The sequence below is a fragment of the Eriocheir sinensis genome, chromosome 27 (genome assembly GCF_024679095.1).
Source record: "Eriocheir sinensis breed Jianghai 21 chromosome 27, ASM2467909v1, whole genome shotgun sequence".
Lineage (NCBI taxonomy): Eukaryota > Metazoa > Arthropoda > Malacostraca > Decapoda > Varunidae > Eriocheir > Eriocheir sinensis.
Window position 1 is genome coordinate 3,120,897 of NC_066535.1, and position 25,362 is coordinate 3,146,258.

Sequence of the window (25,362 nt, forward strand, 5' to 3'; positions counted from 1 at the left end):
ACAAACTGTCGTTTCACATATATATGAAGCGTGACAGATGTGTAAGACACATCAAAGGACACATTGACATATCAACGCTTTATAGGATAAACATCATAGTTAAATACATGGAGGTGACACCACAGCAGATTTTTGTATGCAAATCTTGCCTCCATACTGGTAAAGCTGTAAAGAATTTAGTCGGATTCGCTAATATTGAGTAGGTTGTGGGGGTTGAAAGGTGATAATGGTACAGGGTTGTGGGGTTGAGAAATTATCATGGCTGAGTAGGTTGTAGGGGTTGAGAAAGATGATCATAACAAGAGGTTGTGGATATTAAGGATTGATTGACTGAATGAGGTATACGCTCATGGCGCCACAACTCGTTAATTAGGAAGGAGGTTGTGGGGGTTGATGAGGATTTTGTTGGGGTTAATGAGGATGTGGGGGTTGAGGTGGTTGTGGGAGTTGAGAAGGTTGTGGGGATTGAAAGTTGTGGGGGTTGAGGAGGTTGTGCGACTTGGAGGTTGTGGGGGTTAAGGAGGTTGTGGGGGTTGAAGTTGTGGGGGTTGAGAAGTATGTGGGGGTTAAGGAGCTTGTGGGGGTTGAGGAGGTTGTGGGAGTTGAGGAGGTTGTAGGGGTTGAGAAGTATGTGGGGGCTGAAGAAGAGGTTGTGGGGTTAAGGAGGAGGTTGTGGGGGTTAAGGAGGAGGTTGTGGGGGTTGAGGAGGATGTAGGGGTTGAGAAGTATGTGGGGGTTGAAGAAGTGGTTGTGGTGGTTAAGAAGTAGGCTGTGGGGGTTGAGGAGGTTGTGGGAGTTGAGGTTGTGGGGGTTGAGAAGTATGTGGGGTTCAAGAGGTTGTGGGGGTTAAGGAGGAGGTTGTAGGGGTTAAGGAGGTTGTGGGGGTTAAGGAGGAGTTTGTGGGGGTTAAGGAGGAGTTTGTGGGGGTTAAGGAGGAGTTTGTGGGGTTAAGGAGGTTGTGGGGGTGAGGAGGAGTTTGTGGGGATTGAGGAGGTTGTGGGGTTGAGGATGAGGTTGTGGGGGTTGAGTAGGAGGTTGTGGGGTTTGAGGAGGTTGTGGGGGTTGTAGGTTGTGGGGTTGTAGGTTGTGGGGGTTGATGAGGGGTTAAGGAGGTTGTGGGGGTAAGGAGGAGGTTGTGAGAGTTGAGGAGGAGGTGTGGGGGTTGAGGAGGTTGTGGGGGTTGCGGAGGTTGTGGGAGTTGAGGAGGAGGTTGTGGGGGTTGAGAAGTATGTGGGGGTTGAGGAGGAGGTTGTGGGGGTTAAGGAGGTTGTGTGGGTTGAGGAGGTTGTGGGGGTGTAGGAGGAGTTTGTGGGGGTTAAGGAGGAAGTTGTGGGAGCTGAGGAGGTTGTGGTGGTTGAAGAGGAGGTAGTGGGGGTTGGAGATTGTGGGGGTGAGAATGAATTTGCGGGGATTGAGGAGGTTGTGGGGGTTGTAGGTTGTGGGGGTTAAGGAGGTTGTGGGGGTTGAGAAGGTTGTGGGGGTTGAAGAGGAGGTGGTGGGGGTTGAGGAGATTGTGGGGGAGAGAATGAGTTTGTGGGGATTGAGGAGGTTGTGGGGGTTGTAGGTTGTGGGGGTTAATGAGGAGGTTGTGGGGGTTAATGAGGAGGTTGTGGGGGTTAAGGAGGTTGTGGGGGTTGAGAAGATTGTGGGGATTGAGGAGGTTGTGAGTTGTAGAGGTTGTGGGGGGTTGAGGAGGAGGTTGCCAGGGTTAAGGAGGTTGTGGGGGTTGAGGAGGTTGTGGGGGTAAAGAAAGAGGTTGTGGGGGTTAAGGAGGTTGTGGAGGTTAAGGAGGAGGTTGTGAGAGTTGAGGAGGAGGTTGTGGGGGTTGAACACAAAGGAACACAAAGGAAGAACAAACAACAGCAGACCTGCTGGTCCTTACGAGGTTGTTTGTGACAAGCTACACTAACTATCTAATCAAAGGTGGAAGATGAAGGACAGCAAAGGCGAAGGCTCCTCCCCACCCCCCCATCCCTCCAGCCAAAGCTGGCAGGAAAGGAAAAAGAACCATGCAGCATGGTAGGAGGTAGTGGGGGTTAAGGAGGAGGTTGTGGGGGTTAAGGAGGAGGTTGTCGGGGTTGAGGAGGTTGTGGGAGTTTAGGAGGTTGTGGGGGTTGAGAAGGTTGTGGGGGTTGAGGAGGAGGTTGTGGGGGTTGAGGAGATTGTGGGGGTGAGAATGAGTTTGTGGGGCTTGAGGAGGTTGTGGGGGTTGTAGGTTGTGGGGGTTAATGAGGAGGTTGTGGGGGTTGAGAAGATTGTGGGGATTGAGGAGGTTGTGAGTTGTAGAGGTTGTGGGGGTTGAGGAGGTTGTCAGAGTTAAGGAGGTTGCGGGGGTTAAGAAAGAGGTTGTGGGGGTTAAGAAAGAGGTTGTGGGGGTTAAGGAGGTTGTGGGGGTTAAGGAGGAGGTTGTGAGAGTTGAGGAGGAGGTTGTGGGGGTTGAGGAGGTAGTGGGGGTTAAGGAGGAGGTTGTGGGGGTTAAGGAGGAGGTTGTGGGAGTTGTGGGGGTTGAGGAGGAGGTTGTGGGGGTTGAGGAGGTTGTGGGGGTTGATGAGGTTGTGGGGTTGATGAGGAGGTTGTGTTGAGGTTGTGCAGGTTGATGAGGAGGTTATGGGTTGATGAGGAGGTTAGGTTGTGGGGATTGAGGAGGTTGTCCGGATTGAGGGGGTTGTGGGGATTGAGGAGGTTGTGGGGGTTGAGAAGGTTGAGGAGGTTGATGAGGTTGTAGGGGTTAAGGAGGAGGTTATGGCAGTTGAAGAGGAGGTTGTTGGGGTTGAGGAGGAGGTTACAGGAGTTGAAGAGGAGGTTGTGGGGATTGAGGGGGTTGAAGAGGAGGTTGTGGGGGTTGATGAGGTTGTGGAGGTTAAGGAGGAAGTTGTGGGGGTTGAAGAGGTTATGGGGATTAATGAGGTTGATGGTCATGGGGGTTAATAGGGTTAGTGAGGTTCATGAGATCATGGGGTTTAATGAGGCTGATGGTCATGGGGGTTAATAGGGTTAGTGAGGTTCATGAGATCATGGAGTTTAATGAGGTTGATGGTCATGGGGGTTAATAGGGTTAGTGAGGTTCATGAGATCATGGGGGATAATGAGGTTGTGGAGGTTGATGAGGCTGTGGTCAAGGTGTTGAGATCAAGGAAGTAGTGGATGTTGAGTAGGTTGTGGGGTTTGAGTAGGTTGTGGGGTTTAAGTAGGTTGTGGATGTCGAGGATAAGCTTGTGAATGTCAAAGTGAAAGTGAAGAGTTCTGTTAGTCAAGGTTTTGAGTTCAAGGAGGTTGTGGAGGTCGAGGAGGTCATGCAGGTCAAGTAAATGGTCCTAGAGGTTGTGGAGGGCAAGGGGAAAGTTGTAGAAGTTGAGGAAGGGTTCTGAAGGTCAAAAGATTTTGGAGTCAAGGAGATTGAGAATGAGGCTGAGGAGGTCGAGGGAGGTTGTGGAGGATGAGAATGAGGCTCTGGAGGTCGGAGGAGGTGGTTGTGGAGGATGAAAATGAAGCTGTGGAGGTCGAAGAGGAGGTTGTGGAGGATAAGAATGAGGCTGCGGAGGTCGAAGCGGTTGTGGAGGATGAAAATGAGGCTGTGGAGGTCGAAGAGGAGGTTGTGGAGGATGAGAATGAGGCTGTGGAGGTCGAAGAGGTTGCGGAGGATGAAAATGAGGCTGTGGAGGTCGAGGAGGAGGCTGTGGAGGATGAGAATGAGGCTGTAGAAGGTGAGGAGGAGGATGTGGAGGATAAGAATGAGGCTGTGGAAGTTAAGGAGGAGGTTGTGGAGGATAAGAATGAGGCTGTGGAAGGCGAGGAGGAGGTTGTGGAGGATAAGAATGAGGCTGTGGAAGGCGAGGAGGAGGTTGTGGAGGATAAGAATGAGGCTGTGGAAGTTAAGGAGGAGGTTGTGGAGGATGAGAATGAGGCTGTGGAAGGCGAGGAGGAGGCTGTGGAGGATAAGAATGAGGCTGTGGAGGTCGAGGAGGAGGTTGTGGAGGATGAGAATGAGGCTGTGGAAGGCGAGGAGGAGGTTGTGGAGGATGAGAATGAGGCTGTGGAAGGCGAGGAGGAGGCTGTGGAGGATAAGAATGAGGCTGTGGAACTTAAGGAGGAGGTTGTGGAGGATAAGAATGAGGCTGTGGAAGGCGTGGAGGAGGTTGTGGAGGATAAGAATGAGGCTATGGAAGTTAAGGAGGAGGTTGTGGAGGATAAGAATGAGGCTGTGGAAGTTAAGGAGGAGGTTGTGGAGGATAAGAATGAGGCTGTGGAAGTTAAGGAGGTTGTGGAGGATAAGAATGAGGCTGTGGAGGTCGAGGAGGAGGTTGTGGAGGATGAGAATGAGGCTGTGGAAGGCGAGGAGGTTGTGGAGGATGAGAATGAGGCTGTGGAAGGATAGGAGGAGGTTGTGGAGGAGGATAAATGAGGCTGTGGAACTTTAGGCTGAGGTTGTGGAGGAAAAGAATGAGGCTGTGGAAGGCGAGGAGGAGGTTGTGGAGGATGAGAATGAGGCTGTGGAAGGCGAGGAGGAGGTTGTGGAGGATGAGAATGAGGCTGTGGAAGGCGAGGAGGAGGATGTGGAGGATAAGAATGAGGCTGTGGAAGTTAAGGAGGAGGTTGTGGAGGATAAGAATGAGGCTGTGGAAGGCGTGGAGGAGGTTGTGGAGGATAAGAATGAGGCTATGGAAGTTAAGGAGGAGGTTGTGGAGGATAAGAATGAGGCTGTGGAAGTTAAGGAGGAGGTTGTGGAGGATAAGAATGAGGCTGTGGAAGTTAAGGAGGAGGTTGTGGAGGATAAGAATGAGGCTGTGGAGGTCGAGGAGGAGGTTGTGGAGGATGAGAATGAGGCTGTGGAGGTCGAGGAGGAGGTTGTGGAGGATAAGAATGAGGCTGTGGAGGTCGAGGAGGAGGTTGTGGAGGATGAGAATGAGGCTGTGGAAGGCGAGGAGGAGGTTGTGGAGGATGAGAATGAGGCTGTGGAAGGCTAGGAGGAGGATGTGGAGGATAAGAATGAGGCTGTGGAATTTAAGGAGGAGGTTGTGGAGGAAAAGAATGAGGCTGTGGAAGGCGAGGAGGAGGTTGTGGAGGAGAAGAATGAGGCTGTGGAAGTTAAGGAGGAGGTTGTGGAGGATAAGAATGAGGCTGTGGAGGTCGAGGAGGAGGATGTGGAGGATAAGAATGAGGCTGTGGAATTTAAGGAGGAGGTTGTGGAGGATGAGAATGAGGCTGTGGAAGGCTAGGAGGAGGATGTGGAGGATAAGAACGAGGCTGTGGAATTTAAGGAGGAGGTTGTGGAGGATAAGAATGAGGCTGTGGAAGGCGAGGAGGAGGTTGTGGAGGAGAAGAATGAGGCTGTGAAAGTTAAGGAGGAGGTTGTGGAGGATAAGAATGAGGCTGTGGAAGTTAAGGAGGAGGTTGTGGAGGATGAGAATGAGGCTGTGGAAGGCAATTAGGAGGTTGTGGAGGATGAGAATGAGGCTGTGGAAGGCGAGGAGGACGTTGTGGAGGATGAGAATGAGGCTGTGGAAGGCGAGGAGGACGTTGTGGAGGATGAGAATGAGGCTGTGGAGGATGAGAATGAGGCTGTGGAAGGCGAGGAGGAAGTTGTGGATGAGGCTGGAGGTCGAGGAGGAGGTTGTGGAGGATGAGAATGAGGCTGTGGAAGGCGAGGAGGAGGTTGTGGATGAGGCTGTGGAGGTCGAGGAGGAGGTTGTGGAGGATGAAAATGAGGCTGTGGAAGGCGAGGAGGAGGTTGTGGATGAGGCTGTGGAGGTCGAGGAGGAGGTTGTGGTGGATGAGAATGAGGCTGTGGAAGTCGAGGAGGAGGTTGTAGAGCCCCCTTTCCCAATCCTGGGGTCGCCAAGCATTTTTCCTGGGGTCGCCAAGACCTCAAAATATCAAACATAGTGTTATTATATTATGATAACACATATACAACTAAACTACTGGGGCTGCAGTCATGTCTAGAGGTGCATGATTGGGGTTGCCTGAAAAAAAGGTTGGGAACCACTGTTGTAGAGGATAAGAATGAGGCTGTGGAGGTCGAGGTGAAGGCTGAGGAGAATGAGGGTATGGAGGATGAAAACTAGGCTGTGGGGTTCAAGGATGAGGTTGTGGAGGATTAGAATGAGGCCGTGGAGGTAGATGAGGTTGTGGAGGATGAGAATAAAGCTGTGGAGATTAAGGAGGAGGCTGTGGAGGAAGAGAATAAGAATGTGGAGATTAAGGAGGAGGCTGTGGAGGTCAAGGAAGGAGGTGAGGGGGGTTGAGTCGAGAATGGGATGTGGAAGCACAGTGGCTGTAACAAGTATGACCAAAATTGCATATTTGATATTACTATGAACAAATGGTGTCACCTCCATGTATTTCTCTTAATGGTTAAAATGTTTGATACTATCACACTGTATCATTGTAAAAACAGTAACCATACACACCCTAGTAACCTGTACATAACCCTGACATCAATACCTAAAGCATGAAATGCTAAAGCAAAGCTACCTTAATATAATACAAACTAAGCATGTTGCAATTTTGGCTACCATTCAACTGTCATACCCTAACAAGAACTGTGAAAAAGAGGGACAAGAGAGAAGATGGGGAAAGAAAACAAGTTCCTCACAAACTTATTTATTCAAATGTAGCATTCGTAAATATGGTACACGAGTCCATTAAAACTTATTCACCTTAAAGTATCCAAAAACTAATCACAAATTAGAAATTAACGTAACATGGAAGTGAAAAAATATACGCTGGGTATTTCCACTTACTGAAGCGATTCCTTGTAAAATGAATGGAGAAAAGATGTCTATACTGAGGAAATAACAGGTTACAGAACTAAATAAGCTAAACTGTGAACATGTGTCGCAGGTTCACCTGTGAAGCTTGTGTTGTTGTTTTCTGTACACTAATACTACACCAACTGGTGGAATGTACACACTCGCGCATTAACATTTGCACTAGAGGAACACAGTATCACAGTCACACGTCCTTCAAGAACGACAAGTTTGCACTCACACCCTCAGTCACTAAGTCACGTCACTGGGGGAGGGGGGGAGGGGAGGGGGTATAGGGATGGCAACATGACAAGCCGAGAAAATATGGTGAGCTTTCACACCCCACCTAGCTTGTCATGCTGAAAATGTGCTAACATGGCAAAGAAGAAGCACTGGATGCACGCTGGCTGTTCCACACCGTCCACTTATGCCGCAACACACTTGGGGGAAACCCGACATTCATCTTCAGGTCAGACACTTCATATGTCACACCACTTTCTTCATGATTTTCATGCATCCACCACTCTTACCACTAGACACTAGCATTACTGGACAGAACATCAGCTTGCACCACACGCTCACTTACATGACGCCACATCACACACAGGGCCTCGTATCACAGTCAAACATTCACCTGTCACAGGACCTCATCACACACATACTCCCTCCTGTGGTCAGCTCATCTGGTAGTTCACAAAATCTGTTCCTTCTCGAGCAGTGTTATAGGTAAGATGTTCTACTTGAACCTCAGCAACTCATACAATTTTATTCATTTTTAAAGCCAATGCTGTTGTTCTCTAACACTGTCTCCAAGATGGACTTAGATCTTCAGCATCAGCCAATGGGGGCCAAACCTATTGAACCATTGTACCTCTCCAGTTATCTGTTGGGGACTTTGGCACTAACCCAAAAACCAGATTAAGTTGATGGAAGAAAACCTTAACCCACAAAGCCAGTACATTCACACAAGTCCTCCAAGAGTCCAAGCACTAATGACCGCGGGTTAGAGCAGCATCTTCCAAAAACTTTCACACTTTATGCCTCATCACATTGCACATTTAGGGCTTAGACATTACAGAATTTTAAATACTCTAAAATTTCATTATGGTACTGAGTTTTAATAGAGGTCAATCATAAGTTTCAAACAAGAATTTTGCTCATATTAGACTACAAATTTTTTATAATGATTGTTCAAACCAATGAAAATTGTTAGCTTATATAAGGCATTAAAGCAATAGCAATAACCCACCTTGAAGAATAAAACTAGAAAAAATGGATGGGTTATGATCAGTTATTTTCACATTTATGTTGGCAAACAATTTTGAAAGATGTATTGCCTCAAACTTTAATAAACTACTCAAGCCTTATCCCATTCTAGTGCCCTAAACACACACGTGCTGTTACCAGAAAGTTAAGGAAAAAATGAAGAGGTATCTTAATGGGAAAATGACCAACTGCAAGTCCAAAATTAATATTTACAAGTCCAGTGATAATTTAATAGGTTAAGTCAGTTGAGGAAATCTGCAGTCCTTTGAATGACAAAAATCAATGAGAATACTGGGAGAACTGGAACTTGTAAATATCTGTACTAGAATGCAGCACAGCTGCCCAGTCTATGGAGTAGATTAGACTAACATTTACAGAATGGAAGGGATAGTAGTTAAGAATCCTTTGTACCCATGACTAGATACCACAGAATACAGTGAACCACCAAGTTGTCTGTACAGCAGATGGATTGTTACCAGTAGGGTACAAGATTCAAGGTTACAGCACCATTCATTCCCACAAAGGCACTTGAAAGGACTGGCTCTCTAAAACCATAGGTATGAAACAGGACTTTTGGAAAAGCTTAGAATTTTCTAAGATCAACTGAGGCAGATCTTCTGAGCTGGAATGATGCACTGTATACTTTTCCTTAATATCACCTATGAATCTTACTAATCATTTTAATTTTTTTCTACTGACTTCTAAACTCTTCTGAGGCCACCTGGTTGTCATCGTACATTCGGCCAACCTGCCGCACTTGCGATCGTCCACGTTTGTCCACTCACCACACAACCCATCCGCTGAACGGTCACCACTCACCACAGCCGGCCAACGTTCTTCGCTCACTCCATGCAGACACACCGCATCTGACTCATCGCATCGACTCACCACAGACTATACTTGCCACTCATCTGAAAAGCCAAGTTAAGGGCTACTACCAGTTAGATGACACTTGTGACATATTCCAGCCACTCATTACAGGAAGTCATTTCCCTATCATGTCGCTCTGGCTAGTTTATCAGGTACGCAAAGCTCACCAATACTAAGTAACCAGATACACAATACTACAGAAGACTGCACAACTAACAAGGCACACATAAGTACGTTTAGACTTCCACTCTCAGTTAGGGGAAGCACTTTTGTAACCACATAAGCCATTCAACCATCTCACTCACCAACTGAATCATACTGTGTAGTTCATGTGAAGATTTAGTGTATGGTTGTACCTAGCTAGAACAGGTGTAGTTCCTCTCCACTGTTACTTGCCTACAAACTGTTTTTATATATAGTAGCTGAAACAGCTGATCAGTCTCAAACTCAGCTTCAATGTCCTAAGAAACTGATGTAAAGATCTTGGGTATTGAAGGAAACTTACCTCAGTTCCTTGGTGCATGCACAACTTACAGAATATCAGTTCAAAATCCCACATTTTAAATAAGTGAATAAAAATCACAGCTTCCAACTTCTAATCCTTAGTAATATTTAAGCCCTTCTTAAGACACTGCAAGAAAATTTGGATTCAATATTTGTAAGAATTCCCATAATAGTGAGTGCTGTATACTGGCAAACACCCTTAGGCCATTAAATTCCCAAAACCATACATTACCTGCATCTTTGTACTTACCAAGTGCTGTTGTTGCTTTTCAGGCGCCGGATCTCTTTGGTTGCCCACATAGCCAAGGTCTTAGTCTTTGAGGTTTTGGAACGACGACCTTGGGTAAGAAGGTTGCCGATGGGATCTGTCTCCACAAGTTGAAGCATGTCAGCCCCAAAAACTGAGCACAGGTCTCTGTACAAAGTAAAATGCATGAATCAGAAAAAGACTCACTCTTGGGAAGGTAGGACAGGTGCAGAAAGTTAAGCTAGAAGAGAAAGGAAAGCTATTAGTCTAAAGAGAAAAGATTGCCCACTACTCATAACTTTCAGTACTGTTGTCCTGACCTTGAAACCTGCCACATCTTTACCTAACAATGTTTGCATTCCTAGTAATTTGTTGCACAAGCACATTAGCAAATGGCAAGTAAGGACCAAGGGGCATGTCCTTATTTCTTGATATCAAACCTTACCCTTAAATCTTGGCTTCACATCTATTATGACCGCAAGATCCAAACCTAATCTTAACTCATGTAGTTTAGTGCATATAAGTACGCATGACTGAGGGGTTGGATTTAAAAAATTCAGACATCGAATCTAACAACACCCCCTGTCAGACTCGTCTGGGAAAGAAAGTATCACGTGTCATCGGGTACATCTCAATGATCTACAGATTCATGTGAAACATCATGAAATATAACATCTCCACACAAAACAAATCCATCTTAAAGCAACGTTACCACAAAAACTTCCCACAAATTGCTTGGTTGAAATGTCCTCCTTCAAGAGCTTCCACAACTACAAATTTCTCCCACAAATTTGTGTGAATTTCCCACAATGACAACACTGGCCTGACAGTGCACCCAAGTACTTCACATGAAAATTGATCACGAAAGGAGTCGGAGATATTTTTACCCGAACTCCAACTCGAGCCAAAAGTAGTCAACTCCTCAACTCCTGACTCTAATTCAACACCCACACAAACAGACAACATCCAGCAACTGAAGAGGAAAGCTCAATATTTGGAAGTCCTGTAAAGGCTGGACATTCCAGGAGACCACCCACAGAACCCTTCGAAGGTTAACCCCAGGTCTGGGTCTGTGGGCGGGTACCATTTCTGCACCACCCTGGCAACCCCCAAAACAAAAGGAGGGGCTAGGGGGCCCTTCCTCCTTTGAGATGTAGGGGTCGTGTAGGCGTTGCCCTACACCCGTCACTGATGGCAGGCTTGCCCAATGCAGATGCATCAGGGAAGCCTACTGCCCAGTCAAGCCCCTCAGCAAAACCAGATCAAGGTTGAGGCTCATGCCATGACCCCGACCTCTACTTCTTGTTTTTTGGATTTTATGAGATTTTTTGAAGGGGGAGAGGGGAACGGGGGTTGCTAATGTTCCCTGTTTTACTCTATGGCTGTAAGACATGGAGAGGACGACTTGGAGATGCAGATTGATGCCTTTGATAACAAGTGTTTGCGCAGAATCATGGGATATCACTGGAATGACCTTGAGTCAAACCAGCAACTACTCCGTGACACTGATTCGACATACATTACCCGCATAGTTTGTCAATGCCAACTCTGGCTATACAGGCATGTGGCACAGTACCCAGAAGCTGATCCTATTCATCAGGTTGTTTCTATAAGACAGAAGGCCAAGGGTACAGCCACAGAATTTGTTGCTTGAGCAAGTCAATAGAAGATGCCAGGAGGTACTTCAGCTGAGAAGGGGGCCTGCATTGAGACTTCCCCAGAGGCTGCCCTGGCTTGGTGTCATGTGGTGGGTGAGGCGATGCGCTCCCTGACGCATGGTTCCACTGATTGATAGATTGTAAAGGCTTATTTTTTCCTAACTTCTACTACTAAAATGTACCAGTCTAGTCTCCACTTTGTCCTTCACTAATTCATTTATAGTAAGATTACTTGGTATTTTTTTTAGTCCTGACAGTGTTTAGAGATGCTATGTAGACATAATGCAAATGTTGGCCAAAGAAAGATACCTTCTATACTTTTTCATTGTGCTCCCCTTTAGTAAGCTAGTAAATATGGCAGCTATATTCCTCTTTAATCCTTCTTCTTGAGGCATGAACATTCCATGAGACTGCATGTTATATATAATTTAAGGTGTAAATATGGCAGCTGATCCCCCTTTTAACTCAAAAGTATTCACTTGCAAGTAAGGGTATCGAAAGCATCAACATTTTACTTGTAGCCATGTGGCATGTAGTCTTCACTATAGCCAGTGTCACAATCTGGCACAGAAAATCTTTTAGGGACTCACTCATCACTGCTTCGGTCTTGCACAGTTATTCACCTATTCTTAACTTTATCATCTAATGTACATCTAATGGCATCTAATGTGCATTTTTCTCATTTTTGTTATTCTAGTACCCAGTGCTACCAAAGAAAAAGGAGTTTGCAGCTAGGCTACAGGCCATTTGCATCTGCTACTTGCCATCTGCTATCTCTACATCAGTTCAGTAGAACCTCGTTTATCTGGCACGAACGAGGGGAAGCTCAAGCTGGATAACTCATTTTGCCGTTTGCCAGTAATAACGGTGAAAGGCAGGTCTCAATACGGCAGCACAACACTCTGATCTATGGCGGGTGAACACGTCAGCGATGCCATATAGTTGCCAACTCCACTTTGGCAACCCTGGCCTAAACAACCAGCGATGCAATTCTAACTTTCGCTTTTCTTCCCCTCAGAAGGGGAAACAGCCCTTTGTCATTGTGACGGCCCATCGCAGTGATGGCTGGAGTAGAACCCGCCGGCTGGCGTGCCAGGCAGGGAAACGGGTGCTCATGGAAGCCCGTAGTTGAGCCAAGCAAGCAACTCAACAGTCTAGACTCTAGAGTTTTGGGGTAATGATCTAGCAGGGAAATTTGCCATCCAGCAACTAGCATTTTAGTGAAAATGCCTATTTAGGCCTTTTTGGTGAGTATAATTATTGCATTACTTAAAATCTCGCAATTTGCGGCTCTGATCTAGCAATTTTGGGGGTGAATCTAGCAGGACAAAAATTTTTGATGACAACACTGTAAACAACAGCAGATCAGATTCATGCCATTGTTTTGGATGCCAGATAAATGAAGTTCTACTGTACTGATGTTTACAAATAATAATAATACGTCTTGGGATAGTTAAGAATAGACGAATAAGAGTGCAAGACCATCACTGAAGCCATGATGTGTCTGTGAGTCCCTCCCTAAAAGATTTTCTGCACCAGGTTATGTGACAATGGCTAAAGTAAAGACTACATGCCACATGATTAGAAGTAATATGTTGGTGCTTATGATACCCTTGCTGACAAATGAATACTCCAAGTTAAAGGGTGGATCAGCTGCCATATTTACTCCCTAAATTAAATGTAACATGAAGTCTCATTAAATGTTCATGCCTTAAGAAAAAGGGTGAAAGAGGAGTATAGCTGCCATATTTACTAGCTAACTAAAGGCGAGTATACACAAGGAGGCACATCACTCACCTGCCGCCTCAACCCAAATGGTTCCCCCTTGAGCAAGCGTTTGCGCATCCTCCCTTCCCATCCCAAACCCTTCCAAGGCTGGAATGACCGTGTCAAACCAGCAAATACTTGTTGAAACTAAATTGAGTCCTGTTGCCACCTTAGTGAATGCCAACTCCAACCATACGGACATATGGCATGCTTCCCAGATAACAATCCTGCTTATAGGGTTGCTTTTGTAGACAACCCTGAGTAGAGGAGACCAAGGGGACCCCCATTAACTCATGGCTTAGACATACAGTAGTCTAGCATTTAGGGAACCCAACAAACTGCAACCTTACTTCTCATATGATGACCATATTCTCCTATTTGGCAATTAACTACTTCCCAGGAAACACTTAAAATTTTATTTGGCATCCATGTTCTTGCATTAGACAAATGTTTTCCCCCTACAGTGGTTTCAACTTGTAAAGATTTTTTAGTTATTTCATTGCCCACTACTGCCAAGCCTATCTCCAATCATCTGATTAAAGCTTAAGAGCGGAGAAAAAACATATCACCTCACCCTCTCTCTCTCTCTCTCTCTATCTGCTTATAACAGAACCTTATACATTGTGTGTATAGTTATATTAATAATAACACCTAATTTCATAAGTTCAAAATATATGAAGAACAGAGTAATAAGCCTGTGAAAAAAAGTGAATATAGAAGCATGCAGAGGCCATTCCCAGATTCTTTAGTGAACTGGATCAACCCCCCTCTCTCTTACCACTATATTTACATAAACTGTAGAAATAAGAAGAAATGGTACACTGGAAAACAACACTAAAAATCCCCTTAACCCCTAAGGGGCGGGGATGTAGCGTGAAATCGGTTCTCCCAGTATGGCAATGTTATGATGTTTTCCCGAAAATTGCTTACGTTCCATTATTAATTTCATGGCTATTAATAAGCTAATAGCTTTAAATTTACGAGCATTCCCTTTATCCATCCTTCCTCTTCAATCTGCCGCAAACCCAAAGTCTCTGGGTCATGTGGCATTTCCATGGTGACGTGCTGAAGTGCAGTAACCTTTAGCTCGCAGCAGACCTGAGTTCAGAACACTGCATAGGTTATGGGTGGCGTGGTGTAGCTAGCGGCCCACCCACTCCCCACACTCAACCCCACTACAAAGACCCTTCATTACCCTCATATCCTGAAATTGATAACCATTAAGGGTGGTGGGATGCATCCTCAGGGGCCTCAATATCACATTTACCATCATTGTAATGAGATTTATCTACTGGTTGGCCACCTAAGTGAGGTTGCACAATAACGGGGCTCAGCCTACCTGGTAAGACAAGGGGTTGAAATTTAATGCTATTGCTGTCACTGCCTTCGCCACTAACACCACTTTTGAAGCTTGAAAAAGTCACTTTCAGCTCTCTCCCAATTGCACTCACATTGAGAGCTCTTTTGGGAGCGAGAGGAGGCTTATGAGAAGTCAAGGTCACTGGCTGTAGACTCTCAGGCGTGGAATCAGACGAGGAAGATACAAAAAAACTCTCATCCTGCCACTGTTATGGTCATGGAAACACTGAGAATGGCATGGAGGACTTGTGTGGCAGCCTAGGAGTCATGCTGACCCATAAATCCCCACGCAAACTTCAAAATTACGGTGGAAAAAGGCAGATTGGAAAAACCCATCACCCGCCCTTAACCACTTCACTACGGCGACGCCGACGTCATCGTATGGAAAGTTAGTCCTCTTCTAAACCTCTTAAAGAGGAAGTGGAAGAGGATTAAAAGGAATTTAGAGGAGGATTGAGAGGTTTAGAAGTGGATTAATCCTCTTCCATTTCCTCTTGACTCTTTCCATACTGTGACGCCGACGTCTGCGTCACGGATGGAAAGGATTAACCTGGCAACCGGAAAAATACGCAACCCGACATTTGGGGGTTAAAGTGAATGTATATGGTTGCAACATCCCTTAAAAGAAAGCAGAGCAGTAACTATAAACTACAATTAATTGGCTGAAAGTAAAAATGGAAATTGAATAATAGCATCTGGCCCCACTTACTACAATTATATGCATGCCCACACATCATAACCCCCCCTTACCCACATGTATGATGAGGCACATCTGTGAACTTTCCACTTAATACACATTATGCATGGAATATGAAGCCTGTCATCTTATCAGTGAGTACATCAATTTTGCTGTGCTTGCAGTCTTTCCCCAGCGGCGAGAGACCACAACTGGATGTCCCAGAGTGTGGACATTCACACAGACAGCTGGTTATGATCTGCCTCTCACTGCTGGGGTGAGACTGCAAGCCCAACAAAACCAATGCACTCATGTGATCAGAATTTTCCATGCATAACACAGCTCAAAAATATAAAAGTTCTAGTGCATTATAATACAAACACAACAAGGACTTACCCAATGAGTCCAGCAGAGCTTGCCACTACAGGGTCAGATTTATCTTCATCAGCAGCCACTGAGGTGATGAAGGTGATCATGTGTGGCACATGAGTGCGTAACAGCTGCACCTCCTGCTTAGGGGTGGGCCCATCACCCTTGAGGCCCTGCACAATGCCTGTATAGGCTTCCAGGCAGGTCTCCCGCAATTCATTAAGATAGTCCAGCATGTCAAAATCGGAGCGGTCCACTTGGGCCTGGGAGGCTTGGTGAAGCATCTGCAACACAACTTCCAAATACTTGGTAAACTTGGGTCCCAAAGCCAGTGCCATATCACCAAACACTGATAAGATGGCAGGCTTCACATTTCTGTGAACATTGTTGTTACCCAAGTTCTCCACCAACATGGACATGAGCTCATCACAAAAAGGCTCCACCTTGTCTCCAAGACCACGACAGATGTCTCCAGTGACACCAACAGCTGCTGCACATACTGTGTAATCATCCACATTCCTCAGACCGAGAGATAAGTATGGTTTGAATGCTTCCATGTACTTCAGGAAATTTTGCCCAAGTACTTCCACAAGAGTAGACACTGCCAGCAGTGCATCTTCCTGAACACCCCCAGATTTTCCCTGGGAAGTTTGGAACATCTGGAGCAGGGCAGCCATGATGGGGTCACTGATTTTTGGAGCATCTTCAGGAGTGACTTTGCGCAGCACTGACTGCAGAGTGGCACAGAGTAGAGACTGAATGTCGTTGACCTGAACACGGTCACTGTGGGACTGGACCTGTGTTTCCATGTGGAGCACCTGCTGCAATCGCTCAAGGATGATCATGGTGGTTTTCTGGACGGTGGGGTAGCAATCATGTGGAGAATTCTTCATCAACTCCATGAGAGCCTCATACGCAGCATTACGCAGGTTACACTGGTTGCCATCAGCTCTGTCAGTTGTTTGAAGCAACACGTCCACCAAGGGGTCAAAGAAAGCAGAAAGGCAGTAGGTAGGTGGCTCACCCTCGCCATCCCCTGTGTCTGCTTGCTCATAGGCTGCTTCTGCTAGAGAGCTGAGAGCCCAGCACACATTTGAAGCTACACGGGGCTCTCCCTTCAGGCTATGTACCAGAGCCTCTAGAAGTAGCTTGAGGTAGGTGTCATTGCAGGCTGCATCTGGGATAAGTTCACAAACACGCCCCAGAGTCCAGGCAGTGGTGTCCCGCACCACCACTGAACTGTCACTCAGGGCCTCAATGAGGGTGGGCATGGCCTGCTCCACCATGGGCTTCAGGTTGGTAGGATCAGGCCCTTCCAGAATGGAACCTGGAAAAAAGTAAGCACTACTTCAGCCATCATTCAAAGTGGTCTCCTGTGTGTAAGTAAACCCCAAAAGCATATGCAACAGAAAAGACTCACTGTTATAAAAATCAAGAAGTTTAATTTAGTATCTGATATCTATTCTCAAATCAATCTATACAATATATATATATATATATATATATATATATATATATATATATATATATATATATATATATATATATATATATATATATATATATATATTCAATCCTCACTTTAGGCTGGAGCAATTATTTTGATGACCGTTTGTCCTTACTGACGCCAACCCCATTAACGTGGGGATGGTTTCGACATGTAAAAAGAGCGGGGGAGGAGGTGCTATGGGAGGTGGAGGAGGTGAGAGTTGGGGGACGGCAGCCAGTAGGAAGGGCTATGAAAAAGTGGAGTGGGTGTGTGATGGAGGATATGAATATATTGGGGATAGAGGAAGATATGGCAAAAGATTGGGAGATGTGGAGAACAGTCATCACCCGTCCAACCCCATCTTATATGGGAAACTATGCATGTTCAACAACAATGATATATATATATATATATATATATATATATATATATATATATATATATATATATATATATATATATATATATATATATATATATATATATATATATATATATATATATATATATATATATATATATATATATATATATATATATATATATATATATATATATATATATATATATATATATATATATATAAATAATATATATATATATATATAAATATATATATATATATAAAATGTATGATCTTTCAAGATTTTTTTTCATCCTTAAAATGGGTAGAAAAACAAAGTCTTCTTACCAAAAGCCATGATGGCAGCATCACGCAACCTCCAATTTTGGTGTTTGATGTTCTCCTTGACGAATGGCAGAACATGGGGCACAATGTCATCCTCAGTACAGGTGGCCAACAGCATGATGCACACCCCTGCTGCCTTGCATGGGTTCCATTCATCATCATCATCTGCCTCCTCCTGTTTGCTCAGTGTCATCATCAACACCGGAACAAGGTACTGCAGGATAAATAAAAAAGCTGATGAAAAAATCAAATGAATGAAGATAAGTCAAACCTAACATTATCACTACAACAGCAACTAAGAGTGGATACAATAAATACAATAAGATAAGGTGATGAATAGGAGAAAGGCCCTTTGTATACATGAGCATTCATCACATATATATACTGACATGATGGCTTAACAGACCATTGGACAAGGTGTCCTAACCTGAAGTGCCCCCTTGGCGTAGAACCTTGAGGTCCTCTCTGGAGGGCGACCCAGCTCAGCCGCCTCAGAGGCCTCAATGGCTAAGTCCACCTCCTCATCACACACGTTGGACCAGAACTCAATGCCTTGCAGAGCCACCTCATCAATGTCACTCTTCATGGCCTCCAAAGTGATCTGAAAATTAAATTCTCAATTTAAGCCATAAAATTAACAAGAGCATCAAAATATTCCATTAGAGCATCACTTTGCTGAATGCAAAATAAGTTCATACTAGATGTGTGCTTACCGCAAAAAGCGCAGGTCCCATGTAGTGTTCCATATACTGATAATAGAGAGACATGATCTTCACAAGACACTGTAGGGCAGCTACCTTGATCTGGGTATTGGTTGATTGAGTTGCTTCACACACCACCTGAGGATTGGTGAATAACCAAATTAATGAGATTCTCGATTAATGTTTTTACATGATCATATATTAAATAAAAAACAGGATTTATAACTCTTACACTTGTATGGGTGAACCAGTGTTGAATGACAAACCTTACCTGCATTATGAAATGTCGTTCAGCATCTCTCTCAAAGTTTTGTCTTGTAAATTCCAAAGAGTTCAGAAGTGCTGTGGTGGCTGCCAATCTTACATGGTCATTGGGTTCATCCCGTTTCATGCCGTGGACAATGGCTGTTAGAATGTTGTTGCTCTGGGCAGCAATAGCTTCTGGTTCGATATCCTGTAGAAAGAAATTTTTCATGTGCAACACAAATGGATGTTTGACTAAATACATAATCTACATTACAAATCCCAAGTTATATACATGCACAATTTTTTCTGTCTAAGAAACATACAGATTTATGTGATTTAAAAATTGCCATATCAAACAATGTGAGGTTATTATTATTAGGACTATTTCAGTTAATCATGAAAAGAAGTCACTCACCTGACAAATATATCCAATGGCTTCCAGAGTGGATTCTTTGGTCATGTCTGTGGCTCCTGGGGTGGTCACATTTGCCACAAGTCCGTCTATGAGGTTTGGCCATTGGCCCACTGGAATTTCTGTGAGGGCAATGTAGGCTACGCATTGGGCTGCAGAGCTTGGACGGTTCTGCTCTGTTCCCAAAGCTCCCAACACCTAAAATAAAATAAATAAATAAACCAATGAAAGCAAAGAGAATAGGATACAAAATTTAAAATAATTATATCAACATGCACAGAATACATAAGTAATATTCTCTGAGTTTATCACTACATTTTCTACAGATCAATTTATCTGTATAGCACATAATAAAAAAAAAATTCAGCCCCTGTAAATGATAACTATGAAGTCATGGAAGTACTCACATTTGTCTTTACATAATCCCGGACGTCAGGAGGAAAAGCTAGCCACCGCTGCTGGTACTGAAGCTTGACTTTGGCATCGTTGGATGCCAAAGTGTTCTTGAGCTGGATGCCAGCAGCCATGCGGGCCACTGTTGAGTTCCCTCCATGATGAAGCACATCACTCAGCACCTTCACGTACTCAGGCTGACCACAACAATATTAATAAACAGTCAGTCATGCCAATTTAATTGTTTCAAGTACCATATTAAGAATGGCTTCTTAAAAAGGTATTTTTAAAAATTTAAGCACAGGCTAAAATCACATTGTAATAAAATATTCAAGTAAATACCAAAACACCCACTTAAAAAATGATAACTCACCAAATTTGACTGAGCAGCCTGTTCCAGATACTTCAGTGCCGTTTCCAGCTCATTTTTATCTAGAAAGATTAAACAAGTTGTAGTTAGTCTGCATCCCTGGACACAGGTTGCTGTTGGGTATAAGAAAACTAGGCCACAGGTTAGATATTTTTGTCCTTAGGATTGAACTTATGATTTATTAAGCTATGTGCAAGTCACATGAACCAGTGAGCACCTACCAGAGTTGTGGTACCAAGAAGAAATCCTAGCCTCATATTGCTAGATTACTTTCTCTTTACTGCCATCAACATTAATTTAGCAGGAAATCTTAGGTATATGGGTATAATAAATTCATTAGCTATTACATGTACACTGCAGGACAAAGGAGGCTTTTGTAATACTCCCCACTTCTATGTCGTTAGCATAGACCATCCAGTCCTACCTAATGCTCAACTTCATCCCTGTATTTGATCCCTGACTCAACAATATCTAGGTTATCTATCGGTTTTCAGTTTTCTGCATATGACCTGCCTATAGTCTTCCAAATATGTCGAGGCCGGTCTGGCATAGGCTCCCGTGGGTCCTTTCCTCCCCTCTGCTCTGCCACACAGTCCCAACACCAATCTCTTCCTCTCATATGTAAGCTATAGGTAACATATGAGGAAAAAATAGGTGTTGGGACTGTGTGGCAGAGCAGAGGGGAGGAATGGACCTGCGGGAGCCAACGCCCAAACGGACTCGACAATTTGGTTTCACTATAAGTCCACTTCATATTTTTAAGGGGGTATGTGGCACCTGGGGTCCTCTAACAAAACTATTTGGAGTAATGTGTTGAAACTTTGCAGGTAAATAGGTGTGTTGCTTACTTTTTGTGTGAAACAGAATGACGTATGTATACTTTTAAATTTTGGAAAAAAAAAAAAAAAGTTCTTAAAATGCTCAGAAATATGTACGGTTAACCCAAGAACGTCGGTAGACCCTTTTCAGGGCTTTCACGAGTCGTGGCTGTGGTGCGGTGGACCCTAAAAAGGGCTCGCCATAAAACACCAAATTCAAGCTAATTGTAGGCGGTGGTGGCATAGCGCATCCCACCATGAATGCCCGAGGTCATTGTGGTGGGTGAGTGATCTTGAGGTGGGCTTTTTAGTCATGTGGTGCTGTAAGATCATGGCATACTGAATTAGCTATCCATACAGGAATCAATTGTCAAATTCTCTATATTAGACAACATGCGACTCTTGGCTAGATGCCACGCGTCACGAGACTGTTTATTTTGTAACAAACACCACCCAAAAAGAATGGAGTTTGGGTAAAAGTAAATATTTTTAACGGCTTTATGGTTATGAGAGGAGTACTCTGATGTACGTTCCATGCTCTTTTCTTAGTCTCAAAATGCAGTGTAATTTTACCATTTCTCGACCACTTCTCGGCTTTCCCATAGCCGAAGCCCACGGGTTAAAGTACATTGACAATGTACAGATTCCCGAAATTTATATATTTTTGGTGTAATATGTACTGCTTGAATTGACAAGTGTCCTTGAGTAAAGCAATGAAAATGGCAGTCAGGCTGGTGTTGAGAAATACATCCCCGTACAGACTGATGATGCACAGCTTCTGATATCATAATTAGCATATTATTCTCACCATCACTCGTAGGTTATGACAGACAACTAGGCAAGACACAATTCACATAGTTCTGGTGACACACGGCATGCAGCTGTTTGTTGTATGGGTGTGGTTGTGTGGTTTTCAAACAATGCAAATGGCGGCCGGGCTGGTGTTGCGCGAAATAACTCTTCGTACAAGACTCACGATGTATAGTTTTTGATATCATATTCACCCCATTATTCTCACTAATATTAATAATTAATAATGAACACAGATATTTTTTTTCTAATATGATTTTTGATGTAGCTTGTACTGCTTGAATTGGCAAGTGCTCCTTAGTCATACAAAACAATGCAAATGGTGGCCGGGTCGTGTCGGCACCCGACTTAGAAGCGGGATAACAACAAGGCATGGGCAATCCTCCACCTATTTAATTTTTGTCTAGTAATTATTTGATCGTCCTGTATTCTATGACAACATATAATAAGACAGCTATGGACTACGAAGAATCATAAACAATAATAAAGGTAAGTTTGCAGTTGTTATTGGACAAAAAAGACCCTTAACCCTTTCATTGCTAAACTCTCACAGCGAGCGTTAGGCGTATTTGCTGGTGGTGCTAAACGCTCGCTGCGAGCTCCAGCTGCACTCAAATCTCCTGCGTATGGGAGTGTTCCAACACTATTTCTCACAACACAGGATTGCCAATTAAGTGGGTTCTCCACTAAATTTGGTGGAAAATCATATCAGCCCAGCGTGGAAAATCTACAGACGAGTAACTGGCCGATGTCCTTGTCCAATATAATGGCATTTTTGCATAGCTTCACCGATCACCAGAGTGATTCTTTGACCAAATAGTTGTAAATATTGAAGTTGGCAATTCTACCTTGCCAGAGGCTCAGAACCTCAAGAAGGAGAGATGTCTGCAGTTTCCTCAAAATGGCTGATCATCCCGCACGCACTGATGTAAGTGTTAACATTCAACCCTTCCTGAACATGCATGTACATTCGCAGGAGAGGCATACATAACCGACTCATATAGATCTGGGCTTCCTCTTACCAATGGTGTTTTTGGTTTTTGGTTTTGAGATACAGAGGTTAAAAGAGATCCTGAATGCGCCTGAGGGGATAGTCTCGTTGCGAGCGCTTAGCAAGGAAAGGGTTAAAACACCTAGAAAAAATAAATAAATAAATAAATAAATAAATAAATAAAATTTGTACCTTTGGCATATAGCGCATAGGGGTAAACTTTCAGGCATGTTTTACGTGAAAAAGGTGCGCGTTATACACCGCAAAATACGGTATGTGTATACGCGCAGTGATACTTAAATTAACGCAGCACCATTAATCAGTATTTTTCATATTTTGGCTGTAAATACTCATTTGATATACCTACAGCCCTATGCAAAGTATTTTAAATTTTTCACAAATGCAATGGAATACTGGAATTTTTTTTTGTTGTGCAAGTCGAACGAAGCGTAAAATCAGATTTTTCATCACCTTTTCCTCTCATTACTCCTAACTCCTTTACCTTAGCAATATCTAAGCATAGGTCCTTAGCAGCTAGTGAAAGCCATATTCCATGGTTATTTCATCTAACTGTAATGCATTCTAAGATTTTCTGTGATTAAATAAACATCAAAATTTATCAAAAGGAGATATGATCTATTTAAAAATAGAAATGTCCGTTATTGCCCTATTTTCTCAATAATTTGAGTGATTTCCATATTTCTTAATTTTAAAAATGCCCGGGAATTATTTCTAGATATTATACGAACACTTTGAGAACAGTTTTGTAAAATGCTATATTTTGACCCCTGAGGCCCCCACCAGGTGTTGCATACCCCCTTTATCACCATTAGAATTAACTCCAGCCTGTGTTTTCTAAACCATAATGATCAGTTCCTGACCCTCCATGCTATTCCCAACATTTTTCTCCATTTTCTCTGTGCATTTCTTAGGTTTCTCATTATATTTTTGAGTTCTTGAACCATATGTTAGGACTGACATATATTGATTATACACCTTTGTCTTCTGGGAGTGACAGGTTGCTGTTTATGATATCACAGTTTACCAAGAGCAAAAAAGTAAAATTGGGTACATACAGCTGAGCATGCCTGCTGTGTTCATCTAAAATGCTCCCTCACATTCATATTCTGATTTCTTATTAATGGCTGGTTTTGCATCAACTGTTTACCAAAAGCCTTCTATCCCCTTATCATTAATAGGCTGGGCTACTACTGATATCAGTAACATCCTTTAAGAATCAAGATGAGAATTGCCCAAAGTGATAAAATCCATGCTGCCAAGACAACAAGAATGGTAGTTTAAACTCTTTGTGTGTTGGATTTTACTCCACGAGAATGGTAGTTTAATTTTTCTTTGTGTTGGATTTTACCAAGTTATTCATCACTGATAAACACTTAACTTGCAAACTCCAAGTATGTGATCATATTTTTCCCAAAATTTAAACCTTACTACTCTGCTGCTACAACCCACAATTATTACTATTATGCTGGCCAAGAAGGGAGGGTTACCACTACTTCAACTAACTATCTGTACCTACCTCCAAACGTACTTCAATAAAAAATAGTAAAACCAAATCTAATAAAATTAATAATCTGACACCATATATCCAAGTTACTGTATATTACCAAAAAAAGCAACTGCTGATTTCTAAAAATGTTACTTGATGTTTTTACTAATGCTGAAATAGTAATACAAAATTTAATGAAAAATTCAATAGATTGACAGATCTGTCCTCAGAAAGGAGGAAATTCACCCAATAATAACAATTCTACTTTAGTACTTTTAATAAAGGAAGTGTCCTCAACCGATAATTTTTTTGTCATGAAACCTACCACTCTCAGTGTTACATTGAAATGGGTATGTAAGAGTTAAAATGTTGAACATATTCAGTTGCTATGGACCTTTTTCTAACCTCTAACCTGTAAGCTTACTCTTTTCAAGTCTACTCTGTTGGGCTCCTCTGACCACAATCATTTTTTCATATTGCCTCTGGCCCCACTGAAGACAATGTTTCTGACATGCATTAGCTTGGTGGGAACCAGAGGACGTACTTTCCAAGTGTCCCTTGGAAATAGTTTCAAAGTAAGAGACCATGAAAGTGCTTTTCAAATGTCCCATGAAAATAGTTTCCAGGTCTGAGACCATTCTGTGTGCCCAGGGCATTATGGAGGTGACTGTCTCTGGGATAGAACCACACATTCTAACTTTTGAGAAGCCTGCCCTACACTGAGTACAGCACTAATCTTTCTTCAAGATTTTGATGAGCTTTTCACCATTTCCCTTGAAAACTGTTAATTTCTGAATAGCATGTTAAGATCAATCATAGTGTCAACCACTGAAGTTATTTGGGTGGAAATCTGGAGTTTCCCAAAAAATGAAGGTCAGAATCTTTCAAAACTAAATTTTATCAGAGCCTGATCTTCATAAGAATCATAAAGGGTTGGTTTCCTTAATAGTAAACAAGTGAATAAAGCAAAGATTTATTTGCTTCCTGCAAGTTTTTTGTAAAAGGTAATTTTCTACAATTCTGAGGGAAGAAATTCAATCAGTACACATCAAAATGCCTTGGATAAGTGCTCACACAAACTATGAGTGATAGGTTACTATTACAGCGGCAACACGTTCCAACCCTTGGTGGCAATGTTACAATTTTGTTGGCAGTAGGGACTGTCCACAAGGTTTAGTTTGGGTTCTGATATGTTCAAGTAAGTAAACTAGGAACGGCAGTGTGTGTGCCACAACCTCAACACCTTAAGTAGCAATACTTTACCATATTAATGGGAATAGGTTCCTGCCTGTAGGAGTCATAGGTTACTGCCTGTTAGGTTTAGGTGGAGTTCTGTTAATTTTGGAAGACTAGCAAAGTTTAGGATGTAACTCTTGGGAAAGTAAAGGGGAAGCAAACTTCAGAAGGCATAATATTTCTGTAAGATTTCAAGCCTATTATGCAGGTGTCAAATTCCCATATCTATATATAGT

General features: G+C 43.4%; 2 protein-coding genes across 54 annotated transcripts in view; one reads left to right on the top strand and one right to left on the bottom strand.

The window, feature by feature from the left end:
• The window catches only part of LOC127003989 (importin subunit beta-1-like), a 29,750-nt gene that overhangs the window by 2,023 nt on the left and 2,365 nt on the right, over nucleotides 1-25,362 (bottom strand). For 2 of the 4 annotated variants that reach the window (XM_050871076.1, XM_050871075.1), the window contains exons 2-10: nucleotides 19,768-19,826; nucleotides 19,409-19,591; nucleotides 19,005-19,199; nucleotides 18,615-18,797; nucleotides 18,356-18,481; nucleotides 18,070-18,243; nucleotides 17,646-17,856; nucleotides 15,493-16,792; nucleotides 9,640-9,804 (exon numbers count right to left, since the gene is read on the bottom strand). In XM_050871076.1, the coding sequence (XP_050727033.1) occupies nucleotides 9,640-9,804; nucleotides 15,493-16,792; nucleotides 17,646-17,856; nucleotides 18,070-18,243; nucleotides 18,356-18,481; nucleotides 18,615-18,797; nucleotides 19,005-19,199; nucleotides 19,409-19,591; nucleotides 19,768-19,826 (2,596 nt within the window). Of the gene's footprint in view, nucleotides 1-6,591; nucleotides 8,947-9,639; nucleotides 9,805-15,492; nucleotides 16,793-17,645; nucleotides 17,857-18,069; nucleotides 18,244-18,355; nucleotides 18,482-18,614; nucleotides 18,798-19,004; nucleotides 19,200-19,408; nucleotides 19,592-19,767; nucleotides 19,827-25,362 lie in introns of those variants that run through there. The other 2 variants (XM_050871078.1, XM_050871077.1) reach the window with 2 other exon arrangements.
• Nucleotides 1,315-6,085, top strand: LOC127003991 (uncharacterized). Of its 50 annotated transcripts, none has more exons than XM_050871085.1 (5): nucleotides 2,627-4,339; nucleotides 4,464-4,592; nucleotides 4,677-4,760; nucleotides 5,265-5,390; nucleotides 5,433-6,085. In XM_050871085.1, exons 1-5 carry the CDS (start codon nucleotides 3,437-3,439, stop codon nucleotides 5,622-5,624), a joined length of 1,434 nt encoding a protein of 477 aa, XP_050727042.1. In that variant the 5' UTR covers nucleotides 2,627-3,436; the 3' UTR covers nucleotides 5,625-6,085. The 50 variants fall into 50 exon arrangements, 49 of the variants coding, with proteins under 49 accessions (XP_050727069.1, XP_050727091.1, XP_050727086.1 ...); XM_050871087.1 differs by having other exon boundaries at nucleotides 2,629-4,339; nucleotides 5,349-5,390; XM_050871103.1 differs by adding an exon at nucleotides 4,887-5,012 and having other exon boundaries at nucleotides 2,630-4,339; nucleotides 4,464-4,634; nucleotides 4,677-4,718; nucleotides 5,265-6,085.

Excerpts from the sequence above, each read along its gene's own strand:
- LOC127003991 (XM_050871083.1), top strand. The coding sequence starts at position 3,437 with ATGAGAATGAGGCTCTGGAGGTCGGAGGAGGTGGTTGTGGAGGATGAA. Across the intron at positions 4,761-5,264 it reads CTGTGGAAGTTAAGGAGGAG|GTTGTGGAGGATAAGAATGA; the intron begins GTTGTGGAGGAT and ends TTTAAGGAGGAG. Across the intron at positions 5,391-5,432 it reads CTGTGGAAGTTAAGGAGGAG|GTTGTGGAGGATGAGAATGA; the intron begins GTTGTGGAGGAT and ends GGCAATTAGGAG.